The 20098-nt window shown below is 35.3% G+C and overlaps 1 protein-coding gene across 1 annotated transcript in view; it reads left to right on the forward strand.

Moving 5' to 3' along the window:
* Positions 1-20098, forward strand: part of LOC145680832 (venom allergen 5.01-like) — a 112083-nt gene that overhangs the window by 80772 nt on the left and 11213 nt on the right. Inside the window, exon 5 of the mRNA XM_081751936.1 lies at positions 15322-15460. Within this exon, the coding sequence (XP_081608062.1) occupies positions 15322-15460 (139 nt within the window). The remainder of the gene's footprint in view (positions 1-15321; positions 15461-20098) is intronic.

Raw genomic sequence — 20098 nt, forward strand, 5'->3', positions numbered from 1 at the left:
GAGCAGCCCTGTCTATGGGTGACCTAATTCATTAAGTGTGAATTATTGGCCTGATTATTGGCAACGAAAGATTCAGTTGTTAGTGCAGCACATTTTTTTATAAACTAAACATGTAAACTAGTACTCGAGCATCTCATTTTATTTGGTTCGATGTGATTTATCGATTTATACATATATAATGTGTTTGACAATGTTATTTTTAAAGGAAGAAAATCAACATTCTGCACTATATCTCATTAACTGAGTAATGTAGTCTTAGAATTGGTGTAATAAAGATCTTAATGACAGCGACGACGACTTCTGTATAACTTTGGGGAGGCATTGAAATATGTGTAGTTCCTTGTCACAAATTCGAATAAAGATATCTATATCCAGGGAGGCCAATCCCCAAGATCAGCGCACATGGTTAATGACGATATAATTCAGTTTCACTTTTATATCAGTAAGTAGCTGTAACAAAGCATTAATTTTCATATCTACGAATAGAAAAGTTTACATGGGTTTTCACACGCACGTATGACATTTTGTTTACCTCAATATTATCAATGGAATGATATATGTCTCGTCATTGGAAGACTGTTAGGACTACGCGTATCATTCTTGAAAATGTGTGTGTCAGTGTTAAGAGAAATCAAGCAACAAAAGGTACAATCCAATTGTTAACAGTTAATATTTTTCACTTTAGGAATCTGTTATCAGAATCACAAAATTATTTTATGCATTAAGCATAAAAGTTGCAAAACACTGGTTACTAATGAGTATTTACTAATAGATGAAAAGTGAACTCAATTATACTAATTTTCCTTTTATATCAACTAACCTTGGATCATATTTAATCCACATTAAACGTATTAACGACATAAAGAGAAACTTGCTCTGAAAACACTGGTCAACAGTGAAAATGCTTCGGAGATAAAACTAACCAATTCTTACTAATTTTAGGGTGCAGATAACGAATATGAAATTAGTTTTTGAAGATTGGTTCAGGTTTCAAAGAAATATGTTATCACCCGATGTGCTCTGCTGGGCAAATTAAGGGTTCGTTGCAACAGGAGCTGTCTACTTATTTCAATAAACTTCCATTGTTTGACGGTTAGTTTCATTGCTATCCTCAGAGACATATGCAGGGGTGGGTCCTGAAGATCTGGACGCACCGACTTGTTTGTAAATTTAGTCTAATTTCAGGTGAAATTTTACAAATTTTAATATAATATAGCTTCAAATTGTATTTGGACTCCCGAAAAGCTTAGGGCCTCTCCCGAAATAAATTCCTGCGTGGTCTCTGGCTATCCATATTACTCGCATTTCATCGCTAACAAAGAAATATCAACCACTTCACGGTTTAGTTTGTATGAAGAGTTTGCCAGAGAAAACATGTTTTGTAACGTTCTTTTGTAGTTACAATTTGCCATCTGTATTGGTGAGATATTAGGTGGGTGGGTGGGTGTTATTATTATTATTATTATTATTATTATTATTATTATTATTATTATTATTATTATTATTATTATTAATCTTTCTATGACTATAAAAAGCAGAAACATTTCGCGTAAATGTGTTTGCAGTGCAGAGCAAATTGTTTTTAACGAAGTAAAGCGAAAAGTGGAATTTCGCTCTTATCATAAAGACAGCCTATCACTTGTACTTTGGCTGTAAAGTGGGAGATGTGGACAAAAAGTGAGCACCACATATATGTTATGATACTTATTCTACAAATTTGCAGAACTGGCTACACGGAAAAAGGCCATGTGTGCCATTTGCAGTTCCAATGATATGGAGAGAACCGACAGATCATACTCCAAACTGCTATTTTTGCATTGTTCTTCCAATTAAAGGTCTATCCAAAAAAGAAAAAAGTGGACTGCTACTTATTCAAATATTCCTTGAAACGTTCGTCACTGTGCCACACTCTGAAGAACTAAAGGTTCCACAACTTTCATTACCTTACTCCGGTGTTTCCCCCGATAAAGAGCAAAAGGCTAACAATGTCGACCCACATTGTCAAATTCTGCTGCAGATTCATCGTCTTCCACCGATCCTAGCCTCACGAAACCAAAATATCATTATCTATTCACCATTTGATACTCAACCTGAATTAAATTACCTGGGATTGTCAAAAAGTGGCGCAGAACTGCTGGCATCCAAACTCAAGAAGTGGGGAGCTTATTCTGAAGATCTAAAAGTTTTCGGGTTTTGAACTCGTCAGAATCCCTAAACAGTATTTTCAGTGGAAAGTGACATATTACGTTGTAACAATGTAGGCCTAACTGGTCTTATGAGTAAACTTAACATAGACGATAATGTCGATGAATGGCGGCTATTCATAGATGCATCAAAACATTCTTCAAATATATTCTGCGCAAACTTCCACAAATTGCTGAAACTACAATCAGGTAAGAATCCTTATTGGCACTCAAATTCGCTAACTCCTCAATGATCATGAATTTGATGCATGTTAGAAAATGAGGAGAGGATTACATGAGATTCTTTCCGAAAAGTGGTGACGAATGTTTTTGGAAAACGAGCGGTCTCAGAACTATAAGGAAGTAGAGGTGCATCAATACTTTCTACCAAGCAATAGGGTGTAATGTATCACTAAAAATACATATGTTGTAATCCCACATAGATTTCTTCCCAGAAAATTGCGGAGCAGTCATTGATGAACATGGGAAACATTTCTACCAAGTTATATCTATAATGGAGAAACGATATCAGGGCTACTGGAGCAACTCTTGCCAATTGTTGTTGGACGGAAAATTCCCAATTTTACCCCATTTTCCCCTTTTCTCATACAACACACACAAACACATATTATCATGATACCATTTGAAAGCCTGTTTTATTCTGAAGAGAATGACGTATAAGTCATGATACTCAAATAAATAATAGAGGCCGCGGTGACTCAGCGGTAGAGCGTTCACCTCTGGTGCTTGGGGTCCCGGGTTCGATCCCAGTCCCCGTCAAGTGAACCTTGTGGTGGACAAACACCGTGTACATGGGTTTCCTCCCACTTTCTTCATTCTACCATTTCATTCATTACTCATCATCACCTTATCGGCATAAACGTGGGACGTAAAACTCAAAGATTTCATTTCATTTCAAATAAAAAATACTGTTCGGATTCATTTGATTTTATAGTTATCTCACTTTTTTCCTATATGAAATTTGGTATTGTCTAGCAGAACTGAGAAATATTTTTTCCGTCACAACTATTGTAGGTATTACAATGAAACTTGGCACATGTATTACTTATAAACTACAGTAGTTTTAAAGGTATATTATATTTGGGTGCCTTTAGTCGGGGCCGTACCAGGGAGTGCTACATTTGAAAAAAGGGACTTTTGGACGGGAAATTCCCAATTTCACCTTGAATTTCTTTCTTCTTATACATCATGTACACATGCGCATAGTACCATTTGCAAGCTTGGTTTATTCTAAAGTGAATGGCATATGAACCAAGATAATCGGATGAACATAATTGAAGCAATAGCTACTTAAGTGAAAGACCAAATAGAAAATTCAAGAATCTAAGTGTCAACACTACATAACACACATTTCTATCGATTACACTTAAGCTCGAACTAATTGATCATTTTAATTTTTATTTTAGTATTGAGCATCCTCATTTGCATAAGAAAATGTACTTTTCTTCTCCGAAGTATTAAAATAGTTAATTAAAATAAGTATTAAAATAGTTAAAATTTGTTGTCCAGTGAAATTATTTGTTGGCTATCCAATAATTACAACAAACATTAGTCTTTTCGGGTTCGATTCCCAGTGAGAGAACATTAAAATTCAAACGCGTTACTTCACGTCTCATATAACCTAAGTACAGCAATGGCATACTAAACTCTAACAACCAACATCAGTAAACATTCATTTTGAAACATAATTGCGAATTTATAAAAGTAACACACATTAAAATTAAAATACCCTTTCCCGCTTTCTCTCATAAATAATTCTTCTTCTTCTTTTTTGTAATACTGTGGGATGATGATTGAAGAATACATCAAAATAAAATGATAGTTCGGTGACTTATCCATTGGCAGATTTCTCTATTGGCGGATTTGTCCATTGGCAGATTTGGTAATTGGCGGATTTGTCAATTGGCAGATTTGTCCATTCTCACGATTGGCGCATTTGGTCATTTTCGCGTTTGGCGCATTTGGTAATTGGCAGATTTGGTAATTGGCAGATATGGTAATTGGCAGATTTGGTAATTGGCAGATTTGGCAATTGGTTGATTTGTCCATTTTAGCAATTGGCGCGTTTGGTCATTTTCGCGTTTGGCAGGTTTGGTAATTGGCAGATTTGGTAATTGGCAGATTTGTCCATTTTCACAATTGGCGCATTTGGTCATTTTCGCGTTTGGCGCATTTGGTAATTGGCAGATTTGTCAATTGGCAGATTTGTCCATTGGCGGATTTGTCCATTGACAGATTTGTCCATTTTCACGATTGGCGCATTTGGTCATTGGCAGATTTGTCCTAGGCCCTTAGTAATGAAGGACTTGAGGGAATACAAAGAAAACTAGAAGGGTATATATTGTCGGTTGGTGCTTTGTTGAAAGAGTTGATGTCAAGAATTGATGTTGTGCTTGTATCGTCAGCAGAGTGTGATCGTGGCTTTAGTCAGATGAACCTTATCTTAACGAAATTAAGGAACAGAATGTATATAGAAACTCTGTCGTCACTAATGTTCATCTCTATTAATGGCCCCGCTTTGGAAGATTTTCCGGCTACAAAGTATGCTGCCATGTGGATCAAAGAAGGACATCATTCCGCAAGTGACAAACCTTCCCGTAGAGAAACGGGTCAGTCTTCTACACATGCAAGTAAGCTGTTTATTTCGTAGGAGATAAGAAGCCAATAAGAAAGGTAAGATTTCCATACTCTAAATAGATTACTCTAATAAGATTACTCTAAATTTCCATCTATGGTATTTTTGAAACATATATTCTAAAGCTTAATTTAGTATGTTACATAAACAACACTTAACTTCATAAATAGGAGAGTAAGAAATCTTACCTTTCTTATTGGCTTCTTATCTCCTACGAAATAAACAGCTTACTTGCATGTGTAGAAGACTGACCCGTTTCTCTACGTGAAGGTTTGTCACTTGCGGAATGATGTCCTTCTTTGATCCACATGGCAGCATACTTTGTGGCCGGAAAATCTTCCAAAGCGGGGCCATTAATAGAGATGAACATTAGTGACGACAGAGTTTCTATATACATTATGTTCGTTACTTTCGTTAAGATAAAGTTCATCTGACTAAAGCCACGATCACACTCTGCTGACGATACAAGCACAACATCAATTCTTGACATCAACTCTTTCAACAAAGCACCAACCGACAATATATTCTTGTTTTCTTTGTATTCCCTCAAGTCCTTCATTACTAACCACAAATCCACGTATCCAGGTTTTCTACCCGGAGGGGGCCAACACGAATCGTCGTAAGCACGCAATTCTAATGTTTTAAAAATATCAATAAAATATCAATAATAATAATAATTCGTTGGGTTGAAATTTAAAAGAAAATTTTAATGCATAACTCCTTATAACAATTGATTGGTAGTCATGAAAAGATTTTATTTAGTTTTTAGCGGACAGGCTTGCTCGATTTAGTGCGTCTTCGTCTGGGGGCCCGGACCCCCAAATTCCTTTCAACTATTTTAACCTATGGAGATGACTATCGTAATACTTCAAATCTATATGAATTTAATAGAAGCACCTTGAAAAAAGTGCATCGTAATGGATTACTAAACGTTGAACCAACTTTGCCCTTAGAACAGATCTAATGCGATGTAAAATGGAGTCTTGAAGATCGTAAATGGTAACAAGTAAAATACTACACCACCTCGTTTACAGTGCATCACTATGCTCCTTGAGAGAGGATGTGGGCGGAAATTTGCACCGGATTCGTGTATCCTAAACGGATGTTCAGATCCGTTGATTAGGCAGATGTCCAACTTTAACCTGATGTTCTTCAAACCATGCATCAACAGCTTGAGCTGTGTGAATAGACCCATTATTAGCTTAAAATATGGCGTTATTGCAACAACAATATCTAGACCATAGGCTACACATGGTCCTATAGAATGGCGACATAATCACGGCAGTGACATCACCGATAAGTGTCATCACAGAATCCTCTGAAAACCTCGATATTGTGACCTCACAGTATCACAGAGTCGTTTCACCTTTGGGTAGAGACACTACGGGTCATACGTTTTCTTAGGCATCCGCCACATATAAACACTACGCGTGCTTTTGAATAAGGTGAATGATGACTCATTACACAATATCACATGTTTTCAGTCATCAGAAGTCCATGTTGTATGTTCGTAGAGCGATTGACGTTTTGGTAAGTGGCTATTCCCCTTTATCAACAGTTTCGCCCATGCAACCTGACTTCGTATTTCCATGTCCATGTAACGCAGCAAATTGTGATTGTAAAGACAAGTTTTGGGAGGTGCTGCTAGAGTTCTGTCTCTTATACTCCAGTCGATGATAATTTAGAACGATGACCGCTTTATTGCCCTGAGGGCCCCGTTACTGAGAGGTTTCTTCGAACTCCGTTTCTCTTAACCAGTGTGGTTTTATTGTGTTTGTAGCCCTTTGACACTGTCGTTCGCTACACAGTCAACATACTTGCCACCTTTGTCTCGGTCGGACTACATAACCGACCGCAACAATACCTTTCGAAATCACAGAGCTCGCCTACTATCACCGTCTGCTTAGATCACTGAACACTGCGGTTTTACTGCTTCTCTCGTAGTACAGAGTGTGGTCTAGCACAACGCGACCAGCTGATCGCTAACTATCCTTTGGTAGCCTTATATCTGGCGTGTTTCCATTAAATTGATAACGGTATGTAGGTCTAATGTTCAACGTTACTTTAAAATCTTGAAGGCAAACATCGCTTGCTGAAGGTGTATAAAATTTCTCAACGAAGCTCTTAGTAAACGCTCCCCGCAGAAAATAGCAGCAGGCATTTCCCGCTTACTTAACCATCTAAATGAACGTTTTCACTTAGAACCATCCTGTTGCGTTGTCTAGGAATAAAATAAATTAGGGGTAAATAATGAAGATGAGACTTACATGTCAAACATGAAGAGATTTTTTTTTGTTCGAACTTAGACTTTTTCAAATCCATGATCGGATATTACATTACGAGTAGAATTTTCGAGATTAATAGTATACAATCGTAAAATATCTTACAAAACGATGGTATATCGCAAAATATTTTGAACCCCCAAAAAATTACAAATAATAAACTTGTTATTTATCCTGCAGAATCCAAGTCTTGAATGAGATGGAGGCTTTCGAGCGTAGTGTTCGACCGATTGTCTCACTTTTCCTACCTTTCCGTGGGGCAACCTTGATTCGACTTGATCCTAAACGAATTATTCAGAAGTCAGAGTCGGAAGATGTTCCCCATTTTTCCAAACCACCCTTGACCGATTACAATCTGCCTCACTTGTGAGGGGAGAAGCTAATGAACAAACAAACAAATAAATGAATCTAAAGCCTTATAAAAGAGTTTTCCCAAAATTTACATCTAGCTAGTTGGTATTCCAGAACTATGTTTACCTATCTACCTATATTTACCTATATTTTACCTATATTTATTTAAATTTACCTATATTTATGATTTACTTCTATTGTAGTTTTGATATGAGAATGATATGCCTGAAACTGTAATACAGGTTAGTAATACATTTGTTTGCTTTAGTCAGATTATTGGAGTGTTACTTAACAATCAATCAATTTGGATATGTGGTTTCAGAATTTTAGAGATTTCCTTAAATTTTTCATTTCTACAACAGTTTGCAACTAACACCATTAACGTATCTCTTTCGATATTTCCAGCAGGTAATGACTTGGTTACTTCCAGTATATTTCAAACAATCAACTATTTATAGTGTCTTACTACATTAATCAGAACTACATTTAACATATAATAATTCTGTGCATTTTCCCTTAAATCTGCAAATTCTCTACTAGGTTAAAACTGAGCATTTTCTGTTTTCTTCCTTTCTTGATAAAATAAAAGTATTCTTTAGACAATCTTGAAATGATGACTCTATACTACATGATGTTGCGTAGGGCATTTTATGTAGCATATCATTTGACAGTTGGACACTTTCTTCGTATATTGAAAGCAACAGTGATTAAGTCCTTCTACACTTAAATGAGAAGTAAACAAATCCTTTTTAATTCGTGGAATTGTGCCAAAGCACTAAGTCCAGAGAGCTTTTATTTTTTTTAATCATGAAAAAGAACTTAAAGTAGGACTGAATTTGCCCGCTTGCGTTTGGGTGATTGCAACTAGGATACAAGCCAAATATCACTGGAAAGCTTGAAAGAAAGTACAAGCAATATTTCACAAAAAGCTGGTATTTCTTTTAACAAATGTGTTCGATACCAAGTTTTCATAAAGTAGTCCCTCTCTCCTCTAAATAATTTCAGAGAGGCCGTGGTGGCTCAGTGATAAAGCGTTCATCTTTGGTGCATGGGATCTTTGGTTCGACCCCAGCTCGTACAAGTGAACTTTGTGGTGGACAAACACCATGTGCATGGGTTTGCTAGGGGTTTTCCCGTTTTCTTCCACTTTCTTCATTCCACTATTTCATTCATTTCTCAAGATTTCGTTTCAACTAATTCCAACCTAAACAGTTGCATGAAGTATGTAATTTTGAATAAAACAAATTACCCTATAAAATTCTAATATTATTGTTTTTTATATACATAAAATTCACGCGAAAAAGACTAAATTCACTCTCTTATTATTGTAGATTCATTTCAATTGAAGCAGTTGAAATAGTTGGAAAAAATTAGAAAGCCATAACCCATTTCCCAGTGTGCCACAACTGGTATAACACGGCACAATGGCGTGCCCAGTAAAATGAACAGTGTGACGCACTTTTACCTATTATTTACAAGAATATTTGTCGAGTTTATTCGATTCTTCCACGCATCAGCTGTCTGTATACAATTAAGCAAACAAGTATCACATTGAGCGAATTAGTGTAATTATATACTTTAATAGTAATAGGAAGGTCTATTTTCTTGTTTTCTACCGGGAATAACTGTATCCGATCTAGAAAGCTAGGACTAACAACAAAGGGACCCGATATGCTGACCACACACCACCCCAAAATCGTGAGTGCCACAAGTCCTCTTTTATGTCTTGGCACCCTAAAGGTTGTTACTTTCAAAGAGAAAGAGGGAGAAGTAACTTAAGTCCATTGCACTTACATGCTTTAATAAATAATGTAAATAACTGTTTCGTTTTCTGTTTATTATTATTATTATTATTATTATTATTATTATTATTATTATTATACATTTCTTAGGAAGTTGACTGCCATATATATGGATTCCATTCACACGGCTCTCCCCGTGCAGCGCCACGTGTATGATTTTCCATACACAAACAATATATTCCAAGCTTGGTGTGTTCGTTCTATTGACTTGTTTGTAACTAGATGCATATGGCGTAAAAGTCAAAACTTAATGTCCACGCCACGTATATGCAAAACCATAGACCAAGAAATTTATGAACAAAGATTTTATGGCGCTAAAAGAAAGAGAAAAAACAAAAAAATACTGACGGATTGTTGCCCGCGGAGCACAGGTAATAACGGTTTACAGTTTTAAATTTAAACAAATAGAGTTTTAATTAACCACGAATTTAACTTATAGTATACAGTGGGGAAGACTGAAGAGTTCGCTAGGATCGTTAGAATATCGAACCCCGTGAAATACACTCCAAATCTGTCTGTCCCCAGTAATGTTTATAAGATATTGTGTTCTAATGTTCATTTCGATGCAAACCTATATGGTGTCCAATATACAATGCAACCCTGAGTTTGGGATAGTACAACTTTTGAACCTGAAGCGATACACAAATAATGATTATATCAAAATGAAGCTTTGTTCACGCATATATTTTTAAACTATTAAGAAACGGTTGAACTACACTAGGAATCACACAGTGTTGCCAGATGTAACCGCAGATGTTCAATCAACTTTTTTTTGCAAAACATCTAAATTGACTCATAACTCATACGTATGGATGTTCTGTCGTTAATTTTCAGTTTGTTTAGTTGGAGTAGCTTGGAAACTATGGAACAGAAAAAAGAATTTTTCATTTCCACCGATAACTAATCGGGTGAGGCCTCTGTAAGGAGAAACTAAAGAAATCGTAGTTTTCATAAATTAACACTCTGAATTGGCAAGATTGCTGATGTTTGAGTGCATCAAAAGGTGTGTTAAGTATCTGTCTACGTTATGCAATTCCTGAAAACAATGAAAATGAAACTTTGAAATTATAATGATAAAACTTTTACTTACGTGCATCCGGCAACACTGCTATTCATTTCTATGGGGCTACTTAATGCAAGAGGTATACAAGAACATATTCTCGAACTATACAAGATTTCGAAATGAACATTCGGGGTGCCATTGAGAACATCAACACTTCTACTCTTCGTAAAGTTGCTGCCAACATGGTAAAACGTATGAACTACTGTTTGAATCAAACAGAGCATTTCCAGCATCGCCGTAGAGCTGATAAATCGTTTCGTAATAGTAGCAGTGTTGCCGAGTGCATGTAAGTAAAAGTTTTATCATGATAATTTCAAAGTTTCTTTTCATTGTTTTCAGGAATTGCATAACGTAGACATATCCTTAACACACCTTTTGATGCACTGAAACATCAGCAATGTTGCCAATTCAGAGTATTAATTTATGAAAACTACGATTTCCCTAGTTCCTCCTTACAGAGGCCTTACCCGATTGGTAATCGTTGGAAATTAAAAATTCTTTCTTTTGCTTCATAGTTTCCAAGCTACTCCAAATAAAGAAACTGAAAATTAATGACATAACATCCATACGTATGAGTTATGAGTCAATTTACATGTTTTGCAAAAAAATACACTTTCGATTACATCTGGCAACACTGTGTGGTTCCTAGTGTACTTCAATCGTTGCTTCCTACTTTAAAATATATGCATGAACAAAGCTTCATTTTGATATAACCATTATTTGTGTATCGCTTCGGGCTAAAAAGTTGTACTTTCCCAAACTCCGGCTCGCATTGTATATTGGACACCCTGTATATAGGCCTACGCACTTCACTACTCAACGAAGGTACAGACTATCCATGATTTCCAGTATTAAACTCTCTCACCCACTGTATTATAACATGTTTCCTAGCGATTACAACATTTTTTGGTATCTCAATCACTTCCTATTAGGATATCTTTACCTAGAGACCATATTATTCTGGTACTGTACGTATGTTTAACTTATTTTACCTTCGGAGTTGACAGTCATCGGTTGGACATTTCACTCGCAAATACCTAATATTAACGTTTCTTCGGTAATTTCGAAATATTGTATTATTTCTTTGTATTATTGGGGGCGTGTTGGCTCAGTGGTAGAGCGTTCACCTCCGGTGGTTGGGGTCCTGGGTTCGATCCCAGCTCGCGCCGTGTGGACTTTGTGGTGGACAAACACTGTGCTCGTGGGTTTTCTCGGGGTTCTCCCGTTTCCTCCCACTTTCATCATTCCACCATTTCACTCATCTCTCATCGTCACCGTCTCCTTTAGCCTAACAGGCATAATCGTGGGACGTAAAACTTACAGATTTCATTTCATTTTTCTTTGTATTATTGATTAGCTTGGTTAGGCTTGTTTAAAAATTTTTGTCTCTACACAGATGTACCACCTATACTTTAACGTTGGATAAACATACAGTAGCTCTCACCGGAAATCAAATCCAGAACCAATACACTTGAACCATTTGGCCACAACAAGGCACATTTAAAAATAAGTTTCGATTTTGTTAGAAAAATTGTGATTAGAAGTAACATTTAAAAATATATTTGAGAAAGGGTACGGATGAAACGCACTGAATTTTCTCGCTCGAATATCTGAAACTTACTCCTGTTAGGCTGCAGCTATTACTGAAACATTTATTGGGAAATGCGAATAAAATAATGTGTTTTGGAAAACTTTGTTCGAAGTAACTTAGGTCCAAAAGTAAAGTGCACATTGGTCATATTTCCGTTAGAAATAACTTATGCCATATATTATAATTATTAAGGAAATACTTAAATGTGAACTATGAGCAAAGGCGTCTGAGTACATACTTTCTAAGAAAATCGTGAAAGGAGTCATCCACATGTGGATCTTTTCAGGACAAACGAGATATGCTATTTATAAAATACGAACAGAATTGCCTGAGTCGTTCTGGACAAAATCGTAGGGTAATACTTACTCCCAAAAGTAATATACCACTTCTAGATTTTCAGTATGATGGAATTATTCTATATTATTAGGTTATTAACATAGCATTTACTTACGAAATATGAACAAAATGGGAAAATCGTCGGAGAAAACACCTTAAGAGTAAACTACTCCTGAATGTTTACATGACGAACGAGTTGTGTCATATTGTTAGGTTATTAATGATACATTTATTTATGAAATGTGATTGGGTAAATTGTTCGAAGAAATACAATACATTGTATGAAATACGTAATTTCATACAACAAATTACACCTTATCCATTTTTCAGAGTAATTATTCCTACTACGGCGAAGAGTTATTATTATTATTATTATTATTATTATTAATATTAATATTAATAATAATAATGTATATATATATATATATATATATATATAATGTAAAAAATAAGCAATATCTTTACAGCTCTTTTTGAGAAAATTTAATTATTTTAAATTTTTAAGCTTCAGTAATCTACCCTTATTTTTAGGTGTCGCCGGATATAGAATTCGAAACGATAAAGTGTTATAAAAACCTCATATCTAGAATTCGGTCCAGATACATGCATGAGTGCATGTAAAAGCGTGACGAACCGACAGACAAACAGATGGACAAACATCGAAAAATCACTTTTTCGATGTGTGGGGGTGTGAAACTTGTATTCATTGAAATCTAAAATAGATTTTTAGCACTATTACCACAATTGCTTCTCGAACATCACTCGAACGTGAAAATGAACAGGCCTACACCGACACGTAAGGTGATAATTTGTAATACCCAAAATTTAATGAGTTACGTTTAATGCGTTGTCATGCTAGAAAGAAAGCTTATGCCTGTTATATTATTTTAATATCAGTTTTTCATGCTATTGTATAATGTAGAAGAATAGTATCATTATCATTCAAATCCATTTTATCTTTTGGGAGCATTCGTGTTCCGCATACATAGATCTGTATAATTTTGTTTTGTTCAACGAAAGCATTCCTTACTCCTTATACAGACTTACGATTGCATGTCTTGCATTTGTGATTATGCAAAAAGAGAAAGTCAATACTCTAAAAAGAAAAAAACATAGCACACACAACAATAATTTGACATCAGATTTTTCCTTTCCTCCTTTTTTTTATGACAACAACCTATTCTATTTCACTCAATGTAACATAATGTTTGGTGCGAACAAGAGGTAAAACTGGAAAGTCTGAAGGTCGCGTATGTTCTTTTTTCTGTTTCTGATTCACACAAATCCGAAGTGAATTGGTCTGCTGTCCAAGAACAGGCAGGGGAGGAGTAAACATACAAGACCATAAACTTGAAATAATCGCTGTTACCAATAGAATTCTAACCCTGAATAAATATGTCGATTGAAGGATACAGTAAGTTGTTTCGTTATTGTTTCGGTTCTTATTAACATGAAAATTATACGCTTCCTATAATGTTTTTTCTAAATAAAAAGAGATGGGATGGAATGTGAGTCGATCTTGTGTCAAAATAGTATAAGAACTATTAGTCCACCACTCTACCCACCTAACCATGAAGAGACTCTTTGTTTGCTTTTTTTTCTTAACAGATAATGCTCATAACCACGGTGAGTATCGCTTCCAACCTTAAGATAAGAGTTTACCTGTTTGTTTCTATATTTTCGTACGACATCTTGATTACAGAAGCTAATTTATATTTAGCAGACAATCTAGACACTAGGTTTAAAGCAATAAATTCAATATTTTACTCTACTTTCCAGTTCCTTCCGCCAGCTCGTTCACTGCCTATTGTCAATTTCCCTTCTCAATCGTGCTCTGCTACTTCAAATCCCTCGAAAGCATGATTGCCATTATACACAAAACCGAGTATAATTTTGTATTTTGATTGTATTTTTATTATTTTATTATATTCTTTGGAAATATCTCCCTTAGTGGATTGCTTTCTATTATCTCCACATACTAATAACTGAATTTTACAGATAAACGTAAGGAAAATGGAACAAATGCGATAAATTGTCATTTACAGTATACGCGCAATTTTTTTGAGCATGTGGGTACGTTGCTATAATGATGTAAACGGTTGTCAAGGGGATGTTTTATAATAATTGAAAGAATCCCCATGACAGTTTGATACATGATTTTGAATTGAAGTACGATGTAATGTAAGTAATTTCTCGTCAAATATAGTGATTTAGAATTTGAGATTGGTGTATGTTTTAGTATAACTATTTCTAATATACTTAATAATTAAAATACATGAACTCAAATAACAACTGTGGCAATATATGTGGTTACAAAGATCACTTTTATTGAAACATAATATTATAAAAATAACTCATTTAGATTTCAAAATATCGAATATTTTCAGTATACGGTAGAAAATTCTCCATATTCTCCATTGTTTAACAAAACATGTTGACGTTAGGGTTCATATTGCATTCCTACAACGGCATTAGAATTACCCATTATGAAAATTCCATTAATTTTTCGGTGTCTATTGTAAAAGAAAAGTATATCAGGAAAGAAAACAAAAGGTTTTAAAATATAGACAAAAACTGAGTAACTTCACTATTGAATTAAAATCATGAAACTTTCAAGTACTTGACATTTGTACTGTGTAGAAAAAAATCCGTAAAAGTACAATTTGTATGAAAGTAATTGTTGTGAGATGTTTCCTTAGAAGTTATACTATAACAATGGATTCAGTAAATTGCCCAAACACACAAAATATTTTCTAGCTCGGATTACATCAATTCTTAGCTGGACGAAAGAATATTGGCGCATTATGATGGAGAATTTTATTTAAGTTCAAGCAAATATGTACTACATAGTTTACAATTCCAACCTCCTCCGAGAACATTCTGTATGTGGCTCACTATGCTTTTCTAACTTTGATATTGCCATACATTTTCCCGTTGTTTTTTTGAAGCGGATCATATTGCAAATCAGCACAAATTTAATCGTTTAGTATTTTATCTTCAATTAATTATCACCTACAAGAAAATAATGGTTTTCTTACCAAAGTATATACTTTTCAGATGGTTATAGAGCCTCTACTGTCTACTTCAAAACGAAAAACACGGTTTCATTATCTATAGTCCAGGCATGGAAAGCGTATATAGCACATTACAAAAAACAACTGGTAAATTTGAATAAGGATATTATTAATGCGTATAAGTGAGTATGTTTTTATTATTATGAATTATTGAACCGTTTTAATGAAGTATTTTAAGAATATGTTAATTTGGAGATATTACTAAAAAATTCTCGCTATAGTGTTGAACCTTGATTTTAAAGCAAATTATTATTTTTGTATGATGAATATAGGTATGCTGATGGTTTTGAACAGCAGTGATATCCCATCTTAACAGAAATGGGATAACGCAGCGTGGATTGTATTTTGCGCTGCTAATTTGGTTTAACGCTGTATTTTGTGTCGCTTTAGGATCATAGTTGTAATGCATAGTTGCTTCTTCTGTATCATTGTTTTGACAGGTAGCCTACAGAAGAGCAGCAAATCATATTGTGTTATTCTCATGATGTGTAGCACTGCTTATGATGTTTATGATGTTCTGTGAAGTATTGCTTTCACATGCCAGTAACACCCCGCAATAAGTAAAAATAGGAGGATCAAGGCGTCATAGGAGCTACTGGTATGAAACAACAAATGTTTTTCAAACTTCAATTAGTGTTGTCATATATATTCTATCTTTAGTTTCACAGGCCTCTACAATAAATCCAAGTGACTTTGAGGAGTTAGTAGACGCAACCCGAGGGCACAACATGACTCAGAGCAATAGAAAACAAACCAGTCGAGTGGCAGCAATTACATTCTTATAGGTTATTAAAGATGTGGTGGGAAGTCAGAGAACTGCATTAATATGGTGCGCTATAATGGTAACAAATCAAGTTTACATCAAGGTCTCTTAAAACTGCTACGAGAAAAGTATCAAGCCATTAACCGCTATGATATTCTTTTTCGCTAATAGATCAAGAACATTTTGACGACATGAAACAAGTATTAGTGACGTTGCCAAAGGAAGTCTTAAAATCTGCTCAAGAAGCAGAAAAATATAGCAAGAAAAATTAAAATCTCACCTTGTACACACACACACACACAATACACAATTAAATAAGACATTAAGCTTGGAGTCTATCCATGAAGTACCAGTCTTAGACTTAAACACGTTTGAATATCATAAGGACAACAAGAGCGAAGCGATTGCTTGAGAGATGCGCAAAACATCATTCTCGCTAATATTCCTATTCACAGATGAAAAGATTTTTACTATGGAGGAAACATTTAACCGACAAAATGATAGGTAGACTATATACACACAGTTCTCAGGAGGTCGTTCGCAAAATTCTAAAGAGAGAGCGTGGCATTATCCAGCTTCAGTGATGATTTGGTGGGGATGTTATATGCTTGATGGTGTCATACAATTGCATTTCTGTAAAGTTGACGCACGTACCATTAACTATCAAAATGATGTGGTGAATATAGTTGTGAAGTCCTTAAGAACCACAGTTTGGTTGCCAGCAGTGGACATTCGAAAAGATATCGACATATACAAAGACCAAATTCGACACAGCGCTGTCTGTCGTCAAATGTCATGAGCATCTGAAGAAACATTTCTAGGGGGGCTCAAATCCCTGATTGTTATATTACGTTTGGTATTTTTTATTTGTATTAAGAAAATCTTAAGAAATTCAATACATCTTCATAAATCAGGGGGAGGGCCCCACCCATTTAGGAACCAGTGTATCTGATTTCGTCACCTCTGACGATTGGCCCTCAGGCAATTCTGACCTTAATCCTTTGAATTACCGATTACACTTCTCAATTACGAAATTTTTATAATGTCAAATGTAGTCGTTTTTTTTTATTTTTGGGTACTAAAACGGACTATTGTTTGCATCACTGTTCAATTACTGAGATGTTCTGGTGGAATCGTTCCTTGTGTTTGCCACTAAATGCAACACAATTGTCAGATAAGACATCTATTTGGAAATAGACGGCTTGAATACGAAGTAGCATAACTCCAAAATTGAAATTTTGCTGAAGTTAAGTTTGAACTTCAATATCTCATGAATAATTCATATTTCTCTCATGTTGGGGTCAATCCAAGGGAAGTGATCATGAAGAAAGAAAAACTGCCGCTCGACCTTTTCAAAAAATCTTTTTTTCATGAATGTTTATCCTATATCAGAGTGCTTCGAAACCACAATTGATTATTTTTTTACAACATTCCATGGCGACGCAGCAGCTGCCGCCGTTTTGAGTTTTTTTTTTTTTGATTTTAGGCGTTTACGTTGTTTTGAATATCTCATCATGTATTTGTCCTACCAAATTGAAAATTGCTGGACGTCTCCAACTCGTGCAGAGCTAAAACTTTGATCTCTTAACGTTTTTGCCTAAAAGCACTTGAAGGGGGTGAAATCAGGGTCTACAGAAGCAACATTTTTGGACGCTAAGACATGTTTGGGAAGAGGAAACAACTGACGTAGAGATCAGAATTTTTGTGTGCATGTAGTCCGGGGTCAAAAGTTAATACACAAAAATTTACAGACCTGTAACTGCTCCCAAAGGCCTGGAAAAAAGTCGTAAATTTGGGGAATTATGTCAATTTGGAATGTTTCATTGTTCAATATCTCCAATGGGCCTGGATAAAAAATCTGAAATTTTGGGAATAGTTGGTCCTTTAGTATACCATAACACACAACAATGCGCGTTTTGTGTTTTTGAGCAGAATGGGGTCAAAGTATTAAGGAATGACGTCATACTCTATGAGTTGTTTTGTTCATAAATTCTACTGGAAATTTGTTGTTGTCAAGTAAAATAAAGTAGGATGAATGGTTAGTCGAGTCAATGCTCTCAAGCTCGTTTCTTTCCTCTAGTTATAACACTGTCTTATTACATCCAAGCAGCACTGGTGAAGAATGCCGCTATCAGCAGAAGGCGAGGTAAGTCAAAATACGTATTTGACAAAAAGTCCGTAAGTATTCCTTCCTCTTGCTGCTCGCTATATCAATGATATACAATCATGTTTATTCTTGTTTTAACTGTCAACTCATGCTGACGACTGCTGTCCTTTTGTTTAATCTACATTCCCATGTCAGTGAACACTCGCTGTAAACACTGACTACGATCAAATCGAAAAACCTCAAAATAGTGGTGAAAGCTGCGTCGCCATGGGATGTTGTAAAAATAATTAATTGTGGTTTTGAAGTACCTTGATATAGGATAAACATTCGTGAAAAAATAGATTTTTTTTTTTAAATTGTCGAGCGGCACATGCTTGAGCACTTAGAATGGATTGACTCGTTGGCAACCAGAATCATATTTATGTAGTTTATTGTATTATAAGTTACTGTTTACAAACACCTTTCTAAAAAGGTACCCATAATAGAAGTGAATGAAGGCCATTTTATCATTTTTGAAGTTAAGCCATTTGGCTTTCAAACTATCCAAATGTTAGAAATGTGTGTTGAGTATCACATTGGAGCCAAGTTTCTGCTTAAGCAAGTGCAAATTTTTCGACAAGGTCTATGTAAGTGACAACCATAGAATCAAACAAGTAGTCTCCCAAAATCCAAGGTTCATATGGACAATTGAATGCCAAATTTCTGATCATGACAAAAAATAAGAATGGGAACTTCAAGCAAAGAATTTAAATGTAGGATTTTTCTTCATTACACCTGTGTACTATCCTTGCAAACCGAGCAAAATCACAACGGCTTTTAAACTTCCACATTTAAGCTTTGCGTGCTTATTGTAAGGCGTATTGCTAAGTGCACGTTCTAACATAATAGGGCTGCAAATGCAGTCGGGATGAAATGTATTGTTATTATCAATGGCAATGTAAAGTTTACTCTCCTTGGTTTTGTGAGAAGTAGAGTTCCAAACCTCTAATCATAACACTGATTTCGCGTTGTACGATAACGTATGGTTCACTGGAATGATGATGGTATATATATATAGTATCTGCATTACTGGTGGACTTATAACCTTGTATATAACCCTGTTCCGTAAATTCATTATTTGCATCAATAGTTGTCGGGAGGTTATGCGGAATAAGGAGTAGCCAATCCTTCTGCGTGGACCACTGAGCGAACTATAGATGGTATTACAGTATATTCAACGCTTCTTTAACTCTCTATATTCATCTATTTCTTTGAGAATAGTATCATGTAGAAATAACAATCAGTAACATGATTGGTGTGTTCATGCCAGATGCTGAGTACAGCAAAACCTGTTGAGATTTACTTCCGATTTATACACCCAAGCAATTCGGTGTTGTTTAACATGTCATGAAAGACACACATTGAGCCTCAGTTTTATCTTGTCTCCAATACGACACGTAAATGCAGATATTATGTCTTTAGCAATGCTGATGTCAATAGCAGCTCACCGGGTCCTCATATCTTATCTCCCGTGCTCGTGGGTTTTCTCGCGGTTCTCCCGTTTCCTTCCACTTTCTTCATTCCACCATTTCATTCATTTCTCATCATCATTGTCTCCTTTAGCCTAGCCGGCATAAGCATGGGAAGTAAAACTCAAAGATTTCATTTCATTTCATATCTTATCTCTACAAATGTAACAGAATTTAGCTGCATTGCTGCTACAAGTATGGAAAACAATTTCAATAAACTAAATTCTCATTTTCAGCGGGTTTTCATATCCAATCTCCTAACTATGAAAATATTAAGATCACTTCAATCCCAATCATTTCACAGCTTCAATCTGCTTTCGATAACTAATTATAAAGTAAAATAAAATATGATTCGTGCCAAAAATAAGGTCTATACATTGCA

Source organism: Thermobia domestica, chromosome 1 (genome assembly GCF_964235325.1).
Source record: "Thermobia domestica chromosome 1, izTheDome1.hap1.1, whole genome shotgun sequence".
NCBI lineage: Eukaryota > Metazoa > Arthropoda > Insecta > Zygentoma > Lepismatidae > Thermobia > Thermobia domestica.